The sequence below is a fragment of the Saccopteryx leptura genome, chromosome 11, assembly GCF_036850995.1.
Source record: "Saccopteryx leptura isolate mSacLep1 chromosome 11, mSacLep1_pri_phased_curated, whole genome shotgun sequence".
Lineage (NCBI taxonomy): Eukaryota > Metazoa > Chordata > Mammalia > Chiroptera > Emballonuridae > Saccopteryx > Saccopteryx leptura.
The window spans coordinates 57,445,368-57,461,611 of record NC_089513.1 but is presented as its reverse complement, the minus strand read 5'-3'; the positions used below and the strand labels follow the sequence as shown (position 1 = coordinate 57,461,611).

Here is a 16,244-nt window from a genome sequence, read left to right as displayed (position 1 = left end):
AATGGGCATTAAAGTTATGGCACAGTTTTTTTTTGTTGTTTTTTTTAAAGATTTTTTTTTATTCATTATAGAGAGGGGAAAGAGAGAGAGGAGAGAGAGAGAGAGAGAGAGAGAGAGAGAAGAGGGGAGGAGCAGAAAGCATCAACTCCCATATGTGCCTTGACCAGGCAAGCCCAGGGTTTTAAACCGGCAACCTCAGTGTTTCCAGGTTGACGCTTTATCCACTGTGCCACCACAGGTCAGGGGCACAGTTTTTTTATAAGATGTTCACCCGGAAAATACAGGTTGTTGGTTTTTTTTTTAAAGAACAGCATTGGCCTGACTAGTGGTGGTACAGTACATAGAGCCTCAACCTGGAATGCTGAGGTCCCCAGTTCAAGGTTGCCATCTTGAGCGTGGGCTTGTCAGCTTGAGTGCAGGATTGCTGGCTTGAGCACGGGATCATTGACACGATCCAAGGTCATTGGCTTGAGCCCAAAGGGGCTTGAGTAAGGGGTCACTGGTTTGGCTTGAGCCGCCTAGTCAAGACATGTATGAGATGCAATCAATGAACTACTAAAGTAAAGAAACTATGAGTTGATACTTCTCATATCTTTCCTCTCTCTCTCTCCCTTCCTGTTTTTCTCACTTTCTCAAAAGTCAATAATAAAAAAAAGAACAGCACTGAAATGAACAATCACAAAAACCCTTCAGACCTTACTGTATCGATAGGCAGACCCATAACTTTCCTAGACCCTATTTTGAAAAATACTAGATTAGGGAACAGTGAGAAAGCCTTAGTCTCCACCAAGGAAGAGGTCACAGACCATGCCCCAAACAGAGGCAGCGCCATCTCACAGTGGAATAGAGCCCAAGTACTGACCTGCTGAAGTAAAAACACAGCACTACCCGATAAGCCACTCAAAACCTATGTCCCACTGAGGACACCTGTCAATTCACCACCAGAGGGTATAAACTTTCACATTTCAAGGTCCTTTTACAGTCTGATCCAAGTTTATGTTACACGTTCATGATCAATTATTTCCACTGACAACCAAACAGCTCTACCCATCAAACAACTAACTCCTTGGGCCCTCCAGGAATTGTTTATGGGTTTATATTAATTATCCCAGTAATGCATGCACACTAAATAAACCAACACTGAAAAGCAAAAGAGAAAGAGTAAGTTATTTATAAACACAAATCAACCCCTGTGCCGCTTGAATAATCACGTTGACATTTGAGTCTTTTCAGAACCTTTCCTGTTCATTTGTGCATAATTTAAATAGAGCCACTCCTGTTCCCTCCCAAACAGTCCCCCTCTTCTGCAACCAAACTAACATTAGGCATTCTCAGGAGGTTCTTGCAAGCCCTCCCTAGCCACTTCCAAATTCCATCAGCCCTTATCTTGGGAACACTGGCCACTGTCATGCAGCATCCCACCGTTGTGAGGCGCTGTTACTCTCCCTTCCCCACTCATGCCCAGCAGAGCAGGCACAGTCCAGGACAGAGGCCACACCCCTCTACAGAATTGATCTGGGAGCCTCGGCACTTGGGAGCCACATATCTCTAGTCATCCCTCGCAGCAGACCCATGAGTTAAAACTTCATCTACTTTACATAGACTCATTTTGTTGTTTTTAGAACGGAGAATGCCTTTGTTGCTCTCCAAAGGGTAAGCTGGCCAGATAGATGGCAGCAGCAGGAACAGTCCTCGGACAGAGCATTGCACGGTCCCTGCTCAATGAGGGGAGCAAGCGGCAGAGTCAGAAACGTTTTCCTCTTAGAATTAAGCCCTGGATGCCTCTCTAACAGGAGGACAGGCTGATAATTCACCGATGAGAAGTAGAGAGAATAAGAAAACAAGTTATGGTGGGAGAAAAGGATCCTGTCGGGGCAGAAAATTACAAAGACCTATCACAGGAAACGCACAGGATGGTGAGCTTGATGTTGACCACGAGACAAAAAAAGGAGTCGTCTGAGTGTAAAACAAAATACAGGGAAGGAGCCTAGCCTGTGGTGGCGCAGTGGATAAAGCGTCGACCTGGAACGCTGAGTTCTCCAGCCCGAAACCCTGGGCTTGCCTGGTCAGGGCACATATGGGAGTTGATGCTTCCTGCTCCTCCCCCCTCCCTCCCCTCTCCTCTCTAAAATGAATAAATAAAATCTTTTAAAAAAAAATACAGGGAAGGAAGAAGAGTACGCGCAGGGGAGCCACGGGGAAAAGGAGGCCAGCGGGATGTTTCTTCGCGCCTGCAGGATTTCAAACCAACCAGGGAAAACAAGACACCAGCAAGCTGGTGCAATCTCATGTAATCATAAAGAAGGGATGTTAAAGGCATCACCCTGTACCCCTCATCTTTGTAATCTCAAACAAAAATCAACATTTATCAGTTTACTAATAATCACTTCCCCTACATCATAATTAGATTCAAAATTGTATTAAGTCCGACCAGGCGGTGGCGCAGTGGATAGAGTGTAGGACTGGGATGTAGACGACCCAGGTTCGAAACCCCAAGGTCTCCAGCTTGAGCGCGGGTTCATCTGATTTGAGCACAGCTCACCAGCTTGAACTCCAGGTTGCTGGCTTGAGCAAGGGGTAACTCAGTCTGCTGTAGCTCCCTGGTCAAGGCACATATGAAAAAGCAATCAATGAACAATTAAGGAGCCGCAACGAAGAACTGATGCTTCTCAGCTCTCTCCCTTCCTGTCTATCTGTCCCTGTCTGTCCCTATCTGTCCCTCTCTCTGTCTTTCTCTCTCTCTGTCACAAAAAAAAAAAAAATTGAATTAAGACTAACATGAATTACTTTATGAAAAAAATGCTTTCTAGAAGTTGGTTATGAAAATGTTTAGAAAATATTATAGCTCCTAAAATGAAACACGTCTATGAAATATGAAGTATAGTACTATGAGATGTTCTTTTTTTAAAAAATCTTTCTTAATTACTATTAAGCTTGCCATAAATGTACATGCCCTGGCTAATAGTCGAACCAGGAAAAACAACAACAACAACAAAATACAGGACAGTCTGCTCTTTCCCCGCTCCAGCAAAGGGCAAGTTTTATGTGATGCCCTGTGTGTGTCTGTGTGTGTCTTCCTTCTCTCTGCCTTCCCATTCTTTCCTTCTGTTCTGTTTGCCCCCTTCTCTTCTCTTCTCCTCTCCTCTCTTCTCTCTCTCTTTCCCCTTCTCTCTCCCTCTCTGTCTCTAGCTCTCCTCCTTCTCCCTCCTTCCAGAGGAGTCTTTGATGGAGGAACTTTTTAAAGACCACACAATTGATTTACAGACCCCCCTTTAGAACAGTGATTCCATAAGAATAGAAAGGAAGTAATATTGGAGAATTCAGAAATATTTTTCTTCTCGATAAACAAATACTGTTAATACAAAGGGATCCAGCTCTCCGGTATCTTGTTCAAGAAGAGAAAATGAAAGCAAAATTATTTCCCCTAGGTCCTGCTTGCTCTCCTGCAGGGCCCATTCAGTCTTCTTACAACCCCAAGTCTTCTAGGAGCATCTAGGGGAGCCGACAGAAGCCTAGGCTACCTTCTGGATTAAATTTTGAGCAAGCAGAAGCCAACTTCATGACCTCCAATGAAATCAAAGCAGGTCTGAGGAAGAAAATATATAAGAAAAAGACTTATCAAAGCAGAAGATTCCACAGTGAGAAACTCATTCAGTGAGTTTCCTTTTCCTAATTTCTTCGGGCAAAGTTAGGCAACAAGAAAGACAACTCTGGCTCCTTAGAACAGACGTGACTCTCACAGCTCAGGGACCATGCTATGGAACTGAAGAAGCAGAATCAGAGTCAACCCCCAGGGCAATGAGAGACAATGCCTCAGCGATGGGATTCAAATAATATTTTTTTTAAATAATTTTTTTAAATTATTTATTTATTTATTCATTTTTAGAGAGGACAGAGAGAGGGAGAGAGAGAGACAGAGAGAAAGAGAAGGGGGGAGGAGCTGGAAGCATCAACTTCCATATGTGCCTTGACCAGGCAAGCCCAGGGTTTCGAACCGGCGACCTCAGTATTTCCAGGTCGACGTTTTATCCACTGCGCCACCACAGGTCAGGCCTGATTCAAATAATTTAACAACCAGTTCTCTGCGGTGGTACAATGGATAGAGTGTCAGACTGGGACACAGAGGCTCCAGATTTGAAACCCCGAGGTCGCCGGCTTGAATGCTGGCTCATCTGGTTTGAGCAAGACTCACCAGCTTGAGCCCAAGGTTGCTGGCTTGAGTAAGAGGTCACTCAGTCTGTTGTAGCCCCCTGGTCAAGGCACATATAAGAAAGCAATCAATGAACAACTAAGGTGCTATAACGAAGAATTGATGCTTCTTATCTCTCTCTCTTCCTGTCTGTCTGTCCCTATCTGTCCCTCTCTCTGTCTCTCTGTCTCTGTCACAAAAAAAAAGAAATGTAAATTTGTGCTTTCCACATTGGACAGCTGCCCAGGTGACCACCTTAGAGAGAACCCTGATTACAAGTGCCCTTTTAACAGCTGGTTCACCGAACTCAACAAAAAATTAGGTATCCGTTCTGCCAGTCTGGTATGAACCAGCTGAATCCCACTACTGTGATGCTCTCATCTGGTCCCTGACAGACACTGAACACACTTGACCACCCACCACCCAACCAACCTGCTCTCCCCTTCCCAAAGGTCCTGTACCGTCACTCAGCTCTACCATGTCATTTTTTTATTTAGACCGTCTAACAGGCTATATAATTTATTTTTCCTAGCTTCCTGATAAAATGTAAGTTCTACAACATCAAATCCCTTTGTCTGTTTTGTTCAGACACACCACTGCCTGGCACTTGTAGGAGAGAAGAACTATTTTCTCAATGAGTGCCACAGAAGTAAATGGAAAAGAATATCGTAATATTAATCATGAGCACATAAAATATAAGACCATTCAAATCACTTATGTTGTCTTTTCCCCAAAACGCTTAACCTGAAGAAGCGACAAGGAAGCAATCAGACTAAGATGTTGGGACTTTCTACAAAACAACAATTTTGCAAAAAAGACCAATGTCATGGTGAGAAAAAAGGAGAGAAATTGTTTTAGATGAGAGACATGACAAGCCAAGGTAATACATGATCTCTGTCTGGAATCTGGATATTTTAAACACTTGTTAAGGACATTTGGGGACAACTGAGAAATCTGAGTATGGACTCCATGTTCCATATTACAGTGTGTCCATAAAGTCATGGTGCCCTTTTGACCAGTCACAGGAAAGCAACAAAATACGATAGAAATGTGAATTCTGCACCAAATAAAAGGAAAACCCTCCCAGTTTCTGTAGGATGATGTGGCAACATGTGCGCATGCGCAGATGATGACGTAACACCGTGTATACAGCGAAGCAGCCCACAGCCATGCCAGTTGAGATGTGGACGGTACAGAGGAAAGTTCAGTGTGTTCTGTGGCTCACTAAATTCGAATCCATGACCAAAGTGCAACATGAATATCGGCGCATTTATAACAAAGCTCCACCACATAGAAATAACATTACTCGGTGGGATAAGCAATTGAAGGAAACCAGCAGTTTGGTGGAGAAACCCCGTTCTGGTAGGCCATCAGTCAGTGATGAGTCTGTAGAGGCTATACGGGATAGCTACCTAAGGAGTCCTAAAAAAATCTGTGCGTGAGCACACATCGAACTGCACTGAATAGGTATGAAACTAGGAGGGTTTTCCTTTTATTTGGTGCAGATTTCACATTTCTATCGTCTTTTGTTGCTTTCCTGTGACTGGTCAAAAGTGCACCATGACTTTACGGACACACTGTGATCATGCTATGCAGTTGTGCAGGGAAATGTCCTTTTTCCTAAAAGATACATACCGAAGTATTTATGAGTGAGATGTTATATTGTGTACAATTTTCTTTCAGATGGTTAAGATTAGTATTATTTAGATAGAGTAAAGAAAGCAAAATTATCAAAATGTTATCCCTAATGACTAGTTAGGTGGGAGGCCTAGCCGTTCACTGTGCTGCTCTTTCAACAGTTTTGTAAGTCTGAAGTTTTTCAAAATAAAACAGGGGGAAAAGGAAGTTGAAAATAACATACTGGGATCAACGAGAGAGCGGTTTGTCGGGGAGTGGAGGGCTGTGCTCTGGCCTCCCCACACTCTCCAACCACATCAGCCCTCCAGAAAATACCTGAGGTCCGGAGCCCCACCTGCTCTCCGTGCCCGCGGTCCACACCCTTCTTCCCTCCTTTGAGGCACGTCCAGATCCTTCCCACTCCAAGAAACCTCCCGATTGCTCCTTCCCAGCACCCACTGTATTTCATTTAAACTCTCCCATCTCCTACTGCCCCGCCAGCACCCCACACAGCACAAATGCCACGGATACGAGTTCCTGTGCTCGTGCCTGTCCTTCCTGCCCGACCAGGAGCTTCTCTATCACCAGCGGGACCAGAATCCCACCCTCCCTAGTACAGTCTCCAGCGGAGCTGGCAAAACACTTTATCCATAGCAAGTACTCAAAACAGACCTTGATTTAAACTTTCTGTCCCTCACTTGTCCTCATGTCTAATAAGATGGAAGATGGTCAATGGTTATCATCCTCATACTCTGTTGCTTCTATTGTGCATGGCTCTGTAGTCAGTGTTGTCACAAGAACACAGGCCACGTAGTTTAGCTCATTGCTAGTGTGTCCACATCCTGGGAGAAGTAGAGCACTCTTTGAAGAGGGGGCATTGCAGCTGTCCTGCTTTTACTTCAACCACCCACAGCTCCCGCATGAAAGAAGCACTCAATACATAGTGAATGGCTGAGTGAATGAATGCCTATTCCATTTTCAAACACATATTATAAATTATAAAAACTAAGACAAATGGAAGTGTAACAGCTGCACACTAGCAAGCACCATTAGCTTAACCTGTTGGACAATTAAATTTGAAGATCTTTCCTAATGCATGGACTCAAAATCTTTTTGTGTCCTAGAGCCTTAAAATAACCCAGTTTTTTTTGTTGTTGTTGTTGGGGTTTTTTTGGTATTTTTCTGAAGTTGGAAACGGGGAGAGACAGTCAGACGGACTCCTGCATGCGCCCGACCGGGATCCGCCCGGCACGCCCACCAGGGGGCGACGCTCTGCCCACCAGGGGGCGATACTCTGCCCCTCCGGGGCGTCGCTCTGTTGCAACCAGGGCCACTCTAGCACCTGGGGCAGAGGCCAAGGAGCCATCCCCAGTGCCCGGGCCATCTTTGCTCCAATGGAGCCTCGTTGCGGGAGGGGAAGAGAGAGACAGAGAGGAAGGAGGGGGGGGGGTGGAGAAGCAGATGGGCGCTTCTCCTGTGTGCCCTGGCCGGGAATCGAACCCGGGACTTCTGCACGCCAGGCCAACGCTCTACCACTGAGCCAACCGGCCAGGGCCAAAATAATCCAGTTTTTTAATTTCCAGTGGCTGCTGCCTTGAAGCAGACCTAAGGAATAGCACCCACTCCCTGAAACAGTGACGCTGAACCAGGGCCACAGACCTGAGAACTATGGACAAAGGAACAGGGAAGGGACCACAGGACTTGGAAAATGCTCCACAAATGATTCTCACACACACCGCAAAGATGCTCTGCGCTCCGAAATCGGAGGGAGAGCTGCATTGACTGGTCTTGAACAAAAGAGAACAAAGGGACCCTGGTGCATTCCATCAGCCTGGCTCAGCATTACTACATGCCGGGAGGGCTGGGAAGACATCTCATTATAGCCTTTTTTTATTTTTTGCTTAAGTAATTTTAATGACATGAAATAAAACCCTATACTAGCCTGACCAGGTGGTGGCGCAGTGGATAGAGCGTCGGACTGGGATGCAAAGGACCCAGGTTCGAGACCCTGAGGTCGCCAGCTTGAGTGCGGGCTCATCTGGTTCGAGAAAAAGCCCACCAGCTTGAACCCAAGGTTGCTGGCTTGAGCAAGGGGTTACTCGGTCTGCTGAAGGCCCACGGTCAAGGCACATATGAGAAAGCAATCAATGAACAACTAAGGTGTTGCAATGCGCAATGAAAAACTAATGATTGATGCTTCTCATCTCTCTCCGTTCCTGTCTGTCTGTCCCTGTCTACCCCTCTCTCTGACTCACTCTCTGTCTCTGTAAAAAAAACACACCAAAAAACCTATACTTGATATACCTGTTATGCAAAATATGTAAATACTGTCTTTTAAAAATGTAAAATAAATAAGCAAGATGTGAGACAGAGGCAAGCTGTACTGCTGAGCCAACTGGCCAAGGCATATAAATGAATTTTTTTAAAGAAAATTTTGCTTTCCATATCTTTGAAAGAAAATTATTATTTAACAATAGTTGAGTTTATTAAACAAATTTTTAAAAGTATAATAAAGGCCCTGTCTGGCTGGTTCAGTGGATAGAGTGTCGGCCCAGTATATGGACATCCCAGGTTCAATTCCCGGTCAGAGCACACTTGAGAAGCAACCATCTGCTTCTATCCCTTCCCTCTCCCCCTTCTCTCTCTTCTCTTCCTGCCGCCAGTGGCTTGACTGGTTGGTGCATCAACCCAAGGCACTGAAGATAGCTCAACTGATACAAGCACTGGCCCCAGACACGGTTGCCAAGTGGATCCCAGTTGAAGCACACGTGGGAATCTGTCTCACTATCTCTCCTCTCACTTAAAAAAAAAAGTGTAATAAAATGTTTAACTTTCAACAGCTTTAAGATTTATGTTGCTCTCAAATTTTATATGTAACTGAATTTTCAAATTTGCTAACACTTGCCAAATTGATTCCACTATGGATTCTAAGATGTCAATTTCTCCTTGCAAATTTTTTGCTTCTTCTAACATTTCTTGTTTTTCCTCTTGAGAATGGCTAATGAGGCCCTGGCTGGTTAGCTCAGTGCTAGAGCATCATCCTGGTTTGTGGATACCCCAAGTTTGATTCCCAGTCAGGGCACACAGGAGAAGTGACCACCTGCTTCCCCTTCTCTATCTCTCTCTCTCTTCCCTTCCCGCAGCCATGGCTTGACTGGTTTGAGCACATTGGCCTCAAGAACTGAGGACAGCTTAGTGGAGCCTCTGCCTCAGGCACTAAAAATAGTTCAGTTGCAAGCATGGCCCCAGATGGGCAGAGTACCAGCCCCAGATAGGGTTGCTGGGTGGATCTCAGTTGGGGCACATGCAGGTGTCTGTCTCTCAATCTTCCTTCCTCTCACTTGGAAAAGAAAAAAAGAAAAATAGAGAATGGTTAATGAAAACACCACCAATTTGATAAGGTATCATTAAGTAGTCATCATCTACAAGCATGATTTCCTCACAAGCATCTAAATTTTGGTGTTGTTTCTTTATTACACCTATTTCTTCCTTCTGCTCTGTGATTCTATTGTACGTGTATTCTGTGCAGATCTGTTTATCTCTCTTTTTTTAATTTATTTATTCATTTTAGAGAGGAGAGAGGGGGAGAGAGAGGAGAGAGAGACAGGGGGAGGAGCTGGAAGCATCAACTCCCATATGTGCCTTGACCAGGCAAGCCCAGGGTTTCGAACCAGCGACCTCAGCATTTCCAGGTCGACACTTTATCCCTGTGCCATCACAGGTCAGGCCTGTTTATCTCTTATTGATTTTCAAAAGTAACATTGACATCTTCTGTAGCCGCCTGCTTCCTGATGGCCACCATCCTGGGACGGGACAGTGGCGTGGGGCTTAGATCATTTACACTTATTCTTTATCCACACTGCCAATGTGAACCACACTATCTACAAGGGATTCAATCTAATAGAGGAATCGGGTGTGGTTAAAAAAACCCAAAACTTTATATTGCCAGGGCCTCTGCACACCCTCTCACCCCAAGAGAAATGTTAGTTTCTTGGAAAGAAAAAAAACACAAACGTGTATATTAATAGAACCTCAGACTTGGAAAGCAAATGTGGTAGTTGTCTAGCCCAGTCCTCCCCACACTATACATTCATTCCTTCCACAATGACCCTAACAACTTTGTGTAACCTTATCAAACACTTACCGTAAGGAAGAATTCGTTATTGCTCAAAGCAGTACATTTGAGGTTCCACAGCCCTGACTGATCTGCCTACTGTGAGCAGACATCTGCTCCACTCGAGTCCTCGTGCCCTCGAGAACCGCACGGCCCTTACATGTGAAGGCCCTGTACACGTGTATCTAAAGCTCGCACTGCCCAGATGGCACACCACATCCCAGGTATTTGACTTCCCAGTCATGGACCATCATACAGATTCCGACAAGACCAAAAAGAGGCAGCACCAAGCTCCTCATCAGACACAAGAATGTCTTCAGCTGCCTTTTAACCAGGCCACTCAGCTGTTAAGGAAGTGGCAGAAATCTCTAAAATGTTATCAAGACAACCAAAGTCCACATATAAATCTCTTTGGGATTCCACTCAGAAGCAGTTTTAAGTACACGCACATACACACCCAGAGGAAATAATAAAAGAAGATCCTCTCCTCCTCCTGTCTCTTCGCTCTCCTCTTGCTTTTTGACACAGGCTAACGTGTGCTAAAATGCATGCTGGGAAGCTTCCCACATTTGGGATTGAAAGAGTTGCTACCTCAATATTCTTCCTGTTAGTTTTTTTTTTAAACATAATTCGCTGTCTTTAAGGCAGCTGTTTTCAGGCTACATATTTCACACTACTAGTCGAGATTACAGAGCAGGACCACTGGCACTCTATTGGCAACAAGACTCATGGGGTCCTAGATGTTCAGCAAGGACCAGCCAAACATGGATGGCCCAACCTATCCCAAGAAAGGCCACTGACAAGGACTTTGGGGTAAACGCAAGGAAGTACACCCTTAAGAAAAATGAGAGTCAAGAATTTATAACAGTGAGCCTAAAGAAACCCAGGGTGTTTGAATCTTTGGTTTTTCCAACAACACAAAGCATTCAGAGAATGTTCCATAGACTACTGTTAATTTTGTCTGAGAGCACACACCAAAAGAAGTAAGACCAGACATACTCTACCGCCAGGGCTCTGCCAGGCACAGGTACAGGTACAGAAGACATGCCATCTGGCTCACTCTCTTCTCTCTTCCACCTGCTGCAAATGACCCTCTATCAGGAACCTCCGAAGCCCCCAACAACACCACTGTGGAAGCAGAAGACTACAGCTAAGAGGGATAGGAGTCTGTCCTGCCGATGCCTAAAACATCCTTGGGAAGCACATCCCCAAGTAATCACTAAGCAATCGGGGCCAAAGATCAGGCACAAAAAGCCCCTCAGCCTCTCCAGTGAGACAGCAAGAGTCCAGTGAGGAGGCTCACATTTTCCATCACCTTCTCAAAGGGGCCCAGAGAAAGTGATCCCAGCAGAGGGTATGGTTGCTAGGGTCTTGGTCATACTGAGACGCCAGGGAAGTGTGTCAGTGGCTGAAAAACAGGAAGCTTGGCGCTAGCCTCATGCAAGACTTCACAGACCTCCTGACGCAAAGAGCAAAGGAGCTCAGGATTCCTGTCAAATGTTTGAAAGAACTTTTGGGCTTTCAAAAGTCTAGCCAGTGACCCACAGAGTTCTCCCTCAAATCAAGAGAACAAACCCAACGCAGTTACAATGGCTTGGACCTCACCCAAATGCTCTCTCACCCAAAAATCACCTTATTTGGGTGAGCAGTTGAAAATACAGCCTGTCACACATCTTGCCCAGGAGAGGACCAGTGAAATCGAGGGAAATAACAATTATTACTCGGTATAGATAATAAGGTCATAGACTTTTCAGGTAAGGTATCTTCTGACCTAAATAAGATGAGATTCTGGAGCCATTCTTAAAAAAATGTTATAAGGCCATGCCGGTGATGTGATATGATTGGCACTTCAAAGCCTCTGTTTTCCCAGAATACCTTCCTGCTCTACTTTGGCGCTGTCTCCTTTTCTAAGCTCAAACTCCTAGACCAGTGGTTCTCAAATTTTTTGAAGTCGGAGCGCATTTAAAACCCTACAAGTAATTGTAGATGCACTATATACAAATTTCCGAGAAATATGTTATAATAGTTAAGTCAAATGTTAAAAAATATATAAAGTGCAAGCGTGCTTTTATGGTAATTAAACAAAATACATACAACAAAATTCAATTTATTCTGACATTGAAAAACATTTTTATGTTACATAAAAACATTTTTTGAGTTATGCTTTTTAGAATTCGTAAAAAAGAGGGGTTAAAAAATTTAAAAACAGGCCCTGGCCGGTTGGCTCAGTGGTAGAGCATCGTCCTGGCATGCAGAAGTCCTGGGTTCGATTCCCGGCCAGGGCACACAGGAGAAGCGCCCATCGCTTCTCCACCCCTCCCCCTCTCCTTCCTCTCTGTCTCTCTCTTCCCCTCCTGCAGCCGAGGCTCCATTGGAGCAAAGATGGTCCGGGCACTGGGGATGGCTCCTTGGCCTCTGCCCCAGGCACTAGAGTGGCTCTGGTCGCAACAGAGCAACGCCCTGGAGGGGCAGAGCATCGCCCCCTGGTGGGCAGAGCGTCGCCCTGGTGGGCGTGCCGGGTGGATCCCAGTCGGGCGCATGCAGGAGTCTGTCTGACTGTCTCTCCCTGTTTCCAGCTTCAGAAAAATACAAAAAAAAAAAATTAAAAAATTAAAAAACAGCAAAAAGTTATCTTTTAATATATATACATACATTCTTAGTAAGATTTAGTAAATTCAGCAGGTCCTGGCACGAATGTGTTAAGTTTTTTCATTCTTGTGTTTATGAGAAACATGAGCCTGATGTGTCCTAGTGATTTCTTCGATGTTTGGGCATGTATTTGAAAGGCAAATTCTCATTTCCTCATCAATACATTGAAGAATTACTCTCTTTTTACTCTTAATTGTGTTGAGGGTAGAAAATCCTAATTCACATAAATAGGATGTTGAAAATTGTAGTTAAAATGTTCAAAGCTTTTTAAAATATTGCCACATATTCTTCTTTTATAGAAATCTAAAAGGCTTCAAAAGACAATTCCTTATATTTCATCATCAATCCCAAACCCCCACCATACATATCATCTTAACTTTACACCAAACAAAGGATAGAAGAAATTTGCCTGCAGTCTTCCCGGGGAACATGGGGGGTAGTGTGAACAATCCAGCACCACAGCTTAACAGCCTTTTGCAACCTAATCAGGCAAGTGAGGTGGGGGGTTTGGCAGACTGTCAGCTTACAGCCAATTCCCCACACCTCTGTCCCCCAAAAATCTAAACTCCAAAAACCCTGTTGGTTTTTTGGTCCCCAACAGGCACATATTTCTCTGGAATACCATAGGGCACATTTGGAAATCTTCGCACACTTTGAGAACCACTGTCCTAAACCAACAGAGTCACTGCAAAGAATTAGCAAACAGAGGTGAGGCACTGTGTCCAGAAAGCCACTAAGAGTGCGCTTCATTCTCAGAGATAAGAGAAAAAGAAGTAAAGGGGTTTTCCTCCAGCTTTCTCATCTCCCAGGCTTGCTAATTGTCACCCTGGAATTGTAGGTTAGCAGAAAATGGTACCATATATCTAAGATCAACTGATACAGTCATCTGCCTTAAAAGGAAAGATGTTATTATACCCATTTTATAGATGAAATGACTGAGATATCTGCCCAAAACTGCACAGCTAGCGAATGGGAAAGAATGAGAACCCAGGTTTGCTGCCTCCTGTGCAGGGGCTCTTCCCACCTGATCTGTTTCCTTGTAGAAGGATATAGAGACTTATCAAACAGTGAAGTTGAAAACAATTCATGTGAGGGGGCCTGTGCCACCTAAGTATATAGATGACAAGGGAGAAAACATGGAGGCGTTGCAGGGAAGACAAAATATTTCCTACTTCATTTATTCCCAAGGCCAATTCTGACACACACAACACACATAAAAGTTGTCTCTTGATTCCTTGGGACACAACATTCCTTCTAAGTCTTGGAAGTTCTTCTAAGAATCTGAAATGACTCCTCACAAGGAAAACCTGGGATTCCTGGAATTGATGTCTGAACTACATTGCAGAGCTTGTCAGTTTGTGAAACCCACCAGAACAACACTGATAAAGGTCAACAGAGGAAGAGCCAGAGCAGCATCCTATTAAGAGCCCAACTGTGGACGAGGTGGCCGGGGGGCAGGAACACTGGGAAGTTTGTGCAAGAGTCACAAGGAGTTTGCCAGATGCCCTGGAATTCTAGGAGAACAGGACAGTCCAGTGGAAATGACAGTTCTGGCAAAGGACAGTGATGGGAGACAGTCAAAAACCCTGTCTTGTCAAAGGTTCCAGAAGAGTGTCCTTGATGGATGGAGCCTGGGCACTCTGTTGATCTGCTACAATTCAACCCTAGCCTAGAATCATTTCCTCTTTACACACTTCCTGTACATCCATCTTGACAGACCAGTTAGCGTTTGAGACAAGTAAGAACGGGTCTATCCTCACCACTGCTGTTTTTAGGAAATGGTTTTCTTGGGACCAGATTTGCCAAGGGTAGTATAACTAAGTATCGATGCCAAGGCTGCTAAAAACACGGCTTAAAACCACGTCTTTCAAAAGAAGTAATTCTGGAATTTGATGTTGGTCCCCCTAAAAAGAAATGACTCTTAACATTCCCTGAACTCCCTAGGGCAGTTTTCAAAGGGCTGCCCTGTCATCCAACAGGTCTGCCAGAAACCACTGCTTGGGTGTTTGTTTTTGTCTTTATTTCTGGCTTCTTTCACGTTTCTTAGAGCTCAGAAAGACCCAATTTGGAAGGGGAACTGGTGATAGAGGAGGACTTTCTCATCCTGCTTTTATCCTGAGAACAAAAGTTTTCTAGGTTCGACGCTAACAGTACTTTCCTTCTTCACCACGCAACCCGGTGCACCCTTGGTGCTTTCCCACCCTTAGCTGGCCTCGCCTCTTTTTTTTCTTTTTTAAGTGAATAAAGCAATTACCCCGGGAGGTAAAAGAGGACTCTAAGCCTTGGCCGTGTAACTTAAAGTTTCCGCCGGAAGGAAATTATCAAAGGCGGAGGAGAAAGCCCTCCACGGTCGGCGGGGCCACGGCCGTGACCAGGACCGCCGCCGCTCCTCTAGTTCCAGCGGAGGGTCCTGGCTCTCGGATCCGGCCCTGGCCAGGCCCCTGCCCACATCGCGGCGAGGCCCAAGCGGATCACGGGAAACGGCCCGGCCGGGGGTGGGACGAGTCGGAAAGCTCCGGAGCAGGCTCGCCCCGTACCAAGAAGGGCTGAGACGCGGGGGGCGGCAAGCTTGGGGCAAAGGGGAGGACCCAGGGGCACAGGGACAAGGGGGCGCAGGGGCAGGAGGTTGGGGACAAGGGCGTGCGGGGACCCAGGGGCGCGGAGACTACAGGGGCGCATGGACTAGGGGAGCCCGGGAGGCGCAGGGACGAGTGGGGCGGGGGTCGATGAACGCGAGAGAACAGGAGGACGCACGGACCAAGTGGAACCAGGGGCTCCCGGGGACAAAAGGGGGCGCACGGACTGACGGGCGCAGGGGACGAGAGGGGTTCAGGGACCGTGGGGGTGCGCGCGGAAGAAGAGTGTCCCCGGCGGATGGTGGCGCAGGACTCACCCCGAGAAGACACACTTTGAGCTCCCGTATAGCCATCATGTGCTCGGGGCCGGTCCGAGCAGGGGCTCAGCATCCTCCGGGGCCCGGTCCGAGCCAGCGTCCTTCAGTCTCCGCCTTTCCCTCGCGGCGCCCGCTGGCGGAACCGCCACCGCTGCTATTTCTGGGCCTCCAGCCCTGCCGCGGTCGGTCACGTGGCCGCCGGCCGGCTCCTCCCGGGGCTTGGGGTCTGACCTCCGGCCCCCCGCTCCCAGGAACGCCCCCGGACGGCGCCAAAGCCGCCCCCGCGGCCCGCGGCGGTGCTGGTAGTGCTTCTCGGTCAGACTAGCTCAGCAACTTAGACCCGGTACTACGGCGCTCTGAGAGCTGCCTCTCCAGCCCGGACCCGCTGTGAAGCCCGGGGGTGGAAGGAGGGCAGGGCCTGCCGTGGGCAGACCTGACCTCACGACTGGCGGCGTCACTGACTATTCCACTCATCTGAAAAGTGGGTGCTGTCAGCCGAGGCCACTTATATGGGAGCACTTGGGAGTCTGTGTTTCCGTCCCATCGTTAAATGAATTTATAGGTTCCCGACAGAAATGAAGCCAAGCAAGAGATAATTGTGAAGATTAGGAGGGGTTCACTTTGCAGCCCACCTTCTGCAGCTCCTAATACTAGGGCTCAGTTTACCCCCATGTAGCTCTTTGCCCTCAGCCCTGAGTTCAGTTTTCTATGCGTAGTTGAAAATGGTTGTAGAAGCAATGTTCTATTCCTCACTCCAAAACAGGCGTGGCAGTGTCTGGAAA

At 46.4% G+C, this 16,244-nt stretch overlaps 1 protein-coding gene and 1 pseudogene across 1 annotated transcript in view; both read right to left on the bottom strand.

Moving 5' to 3' along the window:
* Positions 1-15,841, bottom strand: part of RAB31 (RAB31, member RAS oncogene family) — a 160,114-nt gene extending 144,273 nt beyond the window's left edge. Inside the window, exon 1 of the mRNA XM_066352615.1 lies at positions 15,463-15,841. Coding sequence (XP_066208712.1) covers positions 15,463-15,501 — 39 coding nt within the window. The 5' untranslated portion in view covers positions 15,502-15,841. The remainder of the gene's footprint in view (positions 1-15,462) is intronic.
* On the bottom strand, positions 8,633-9,608 carry LOC136383482 (prefoldin subunit 4-like; annotated as a pseudogene).
* Positions 15,842-16,244: the final 403 nt, after the last annotated feature.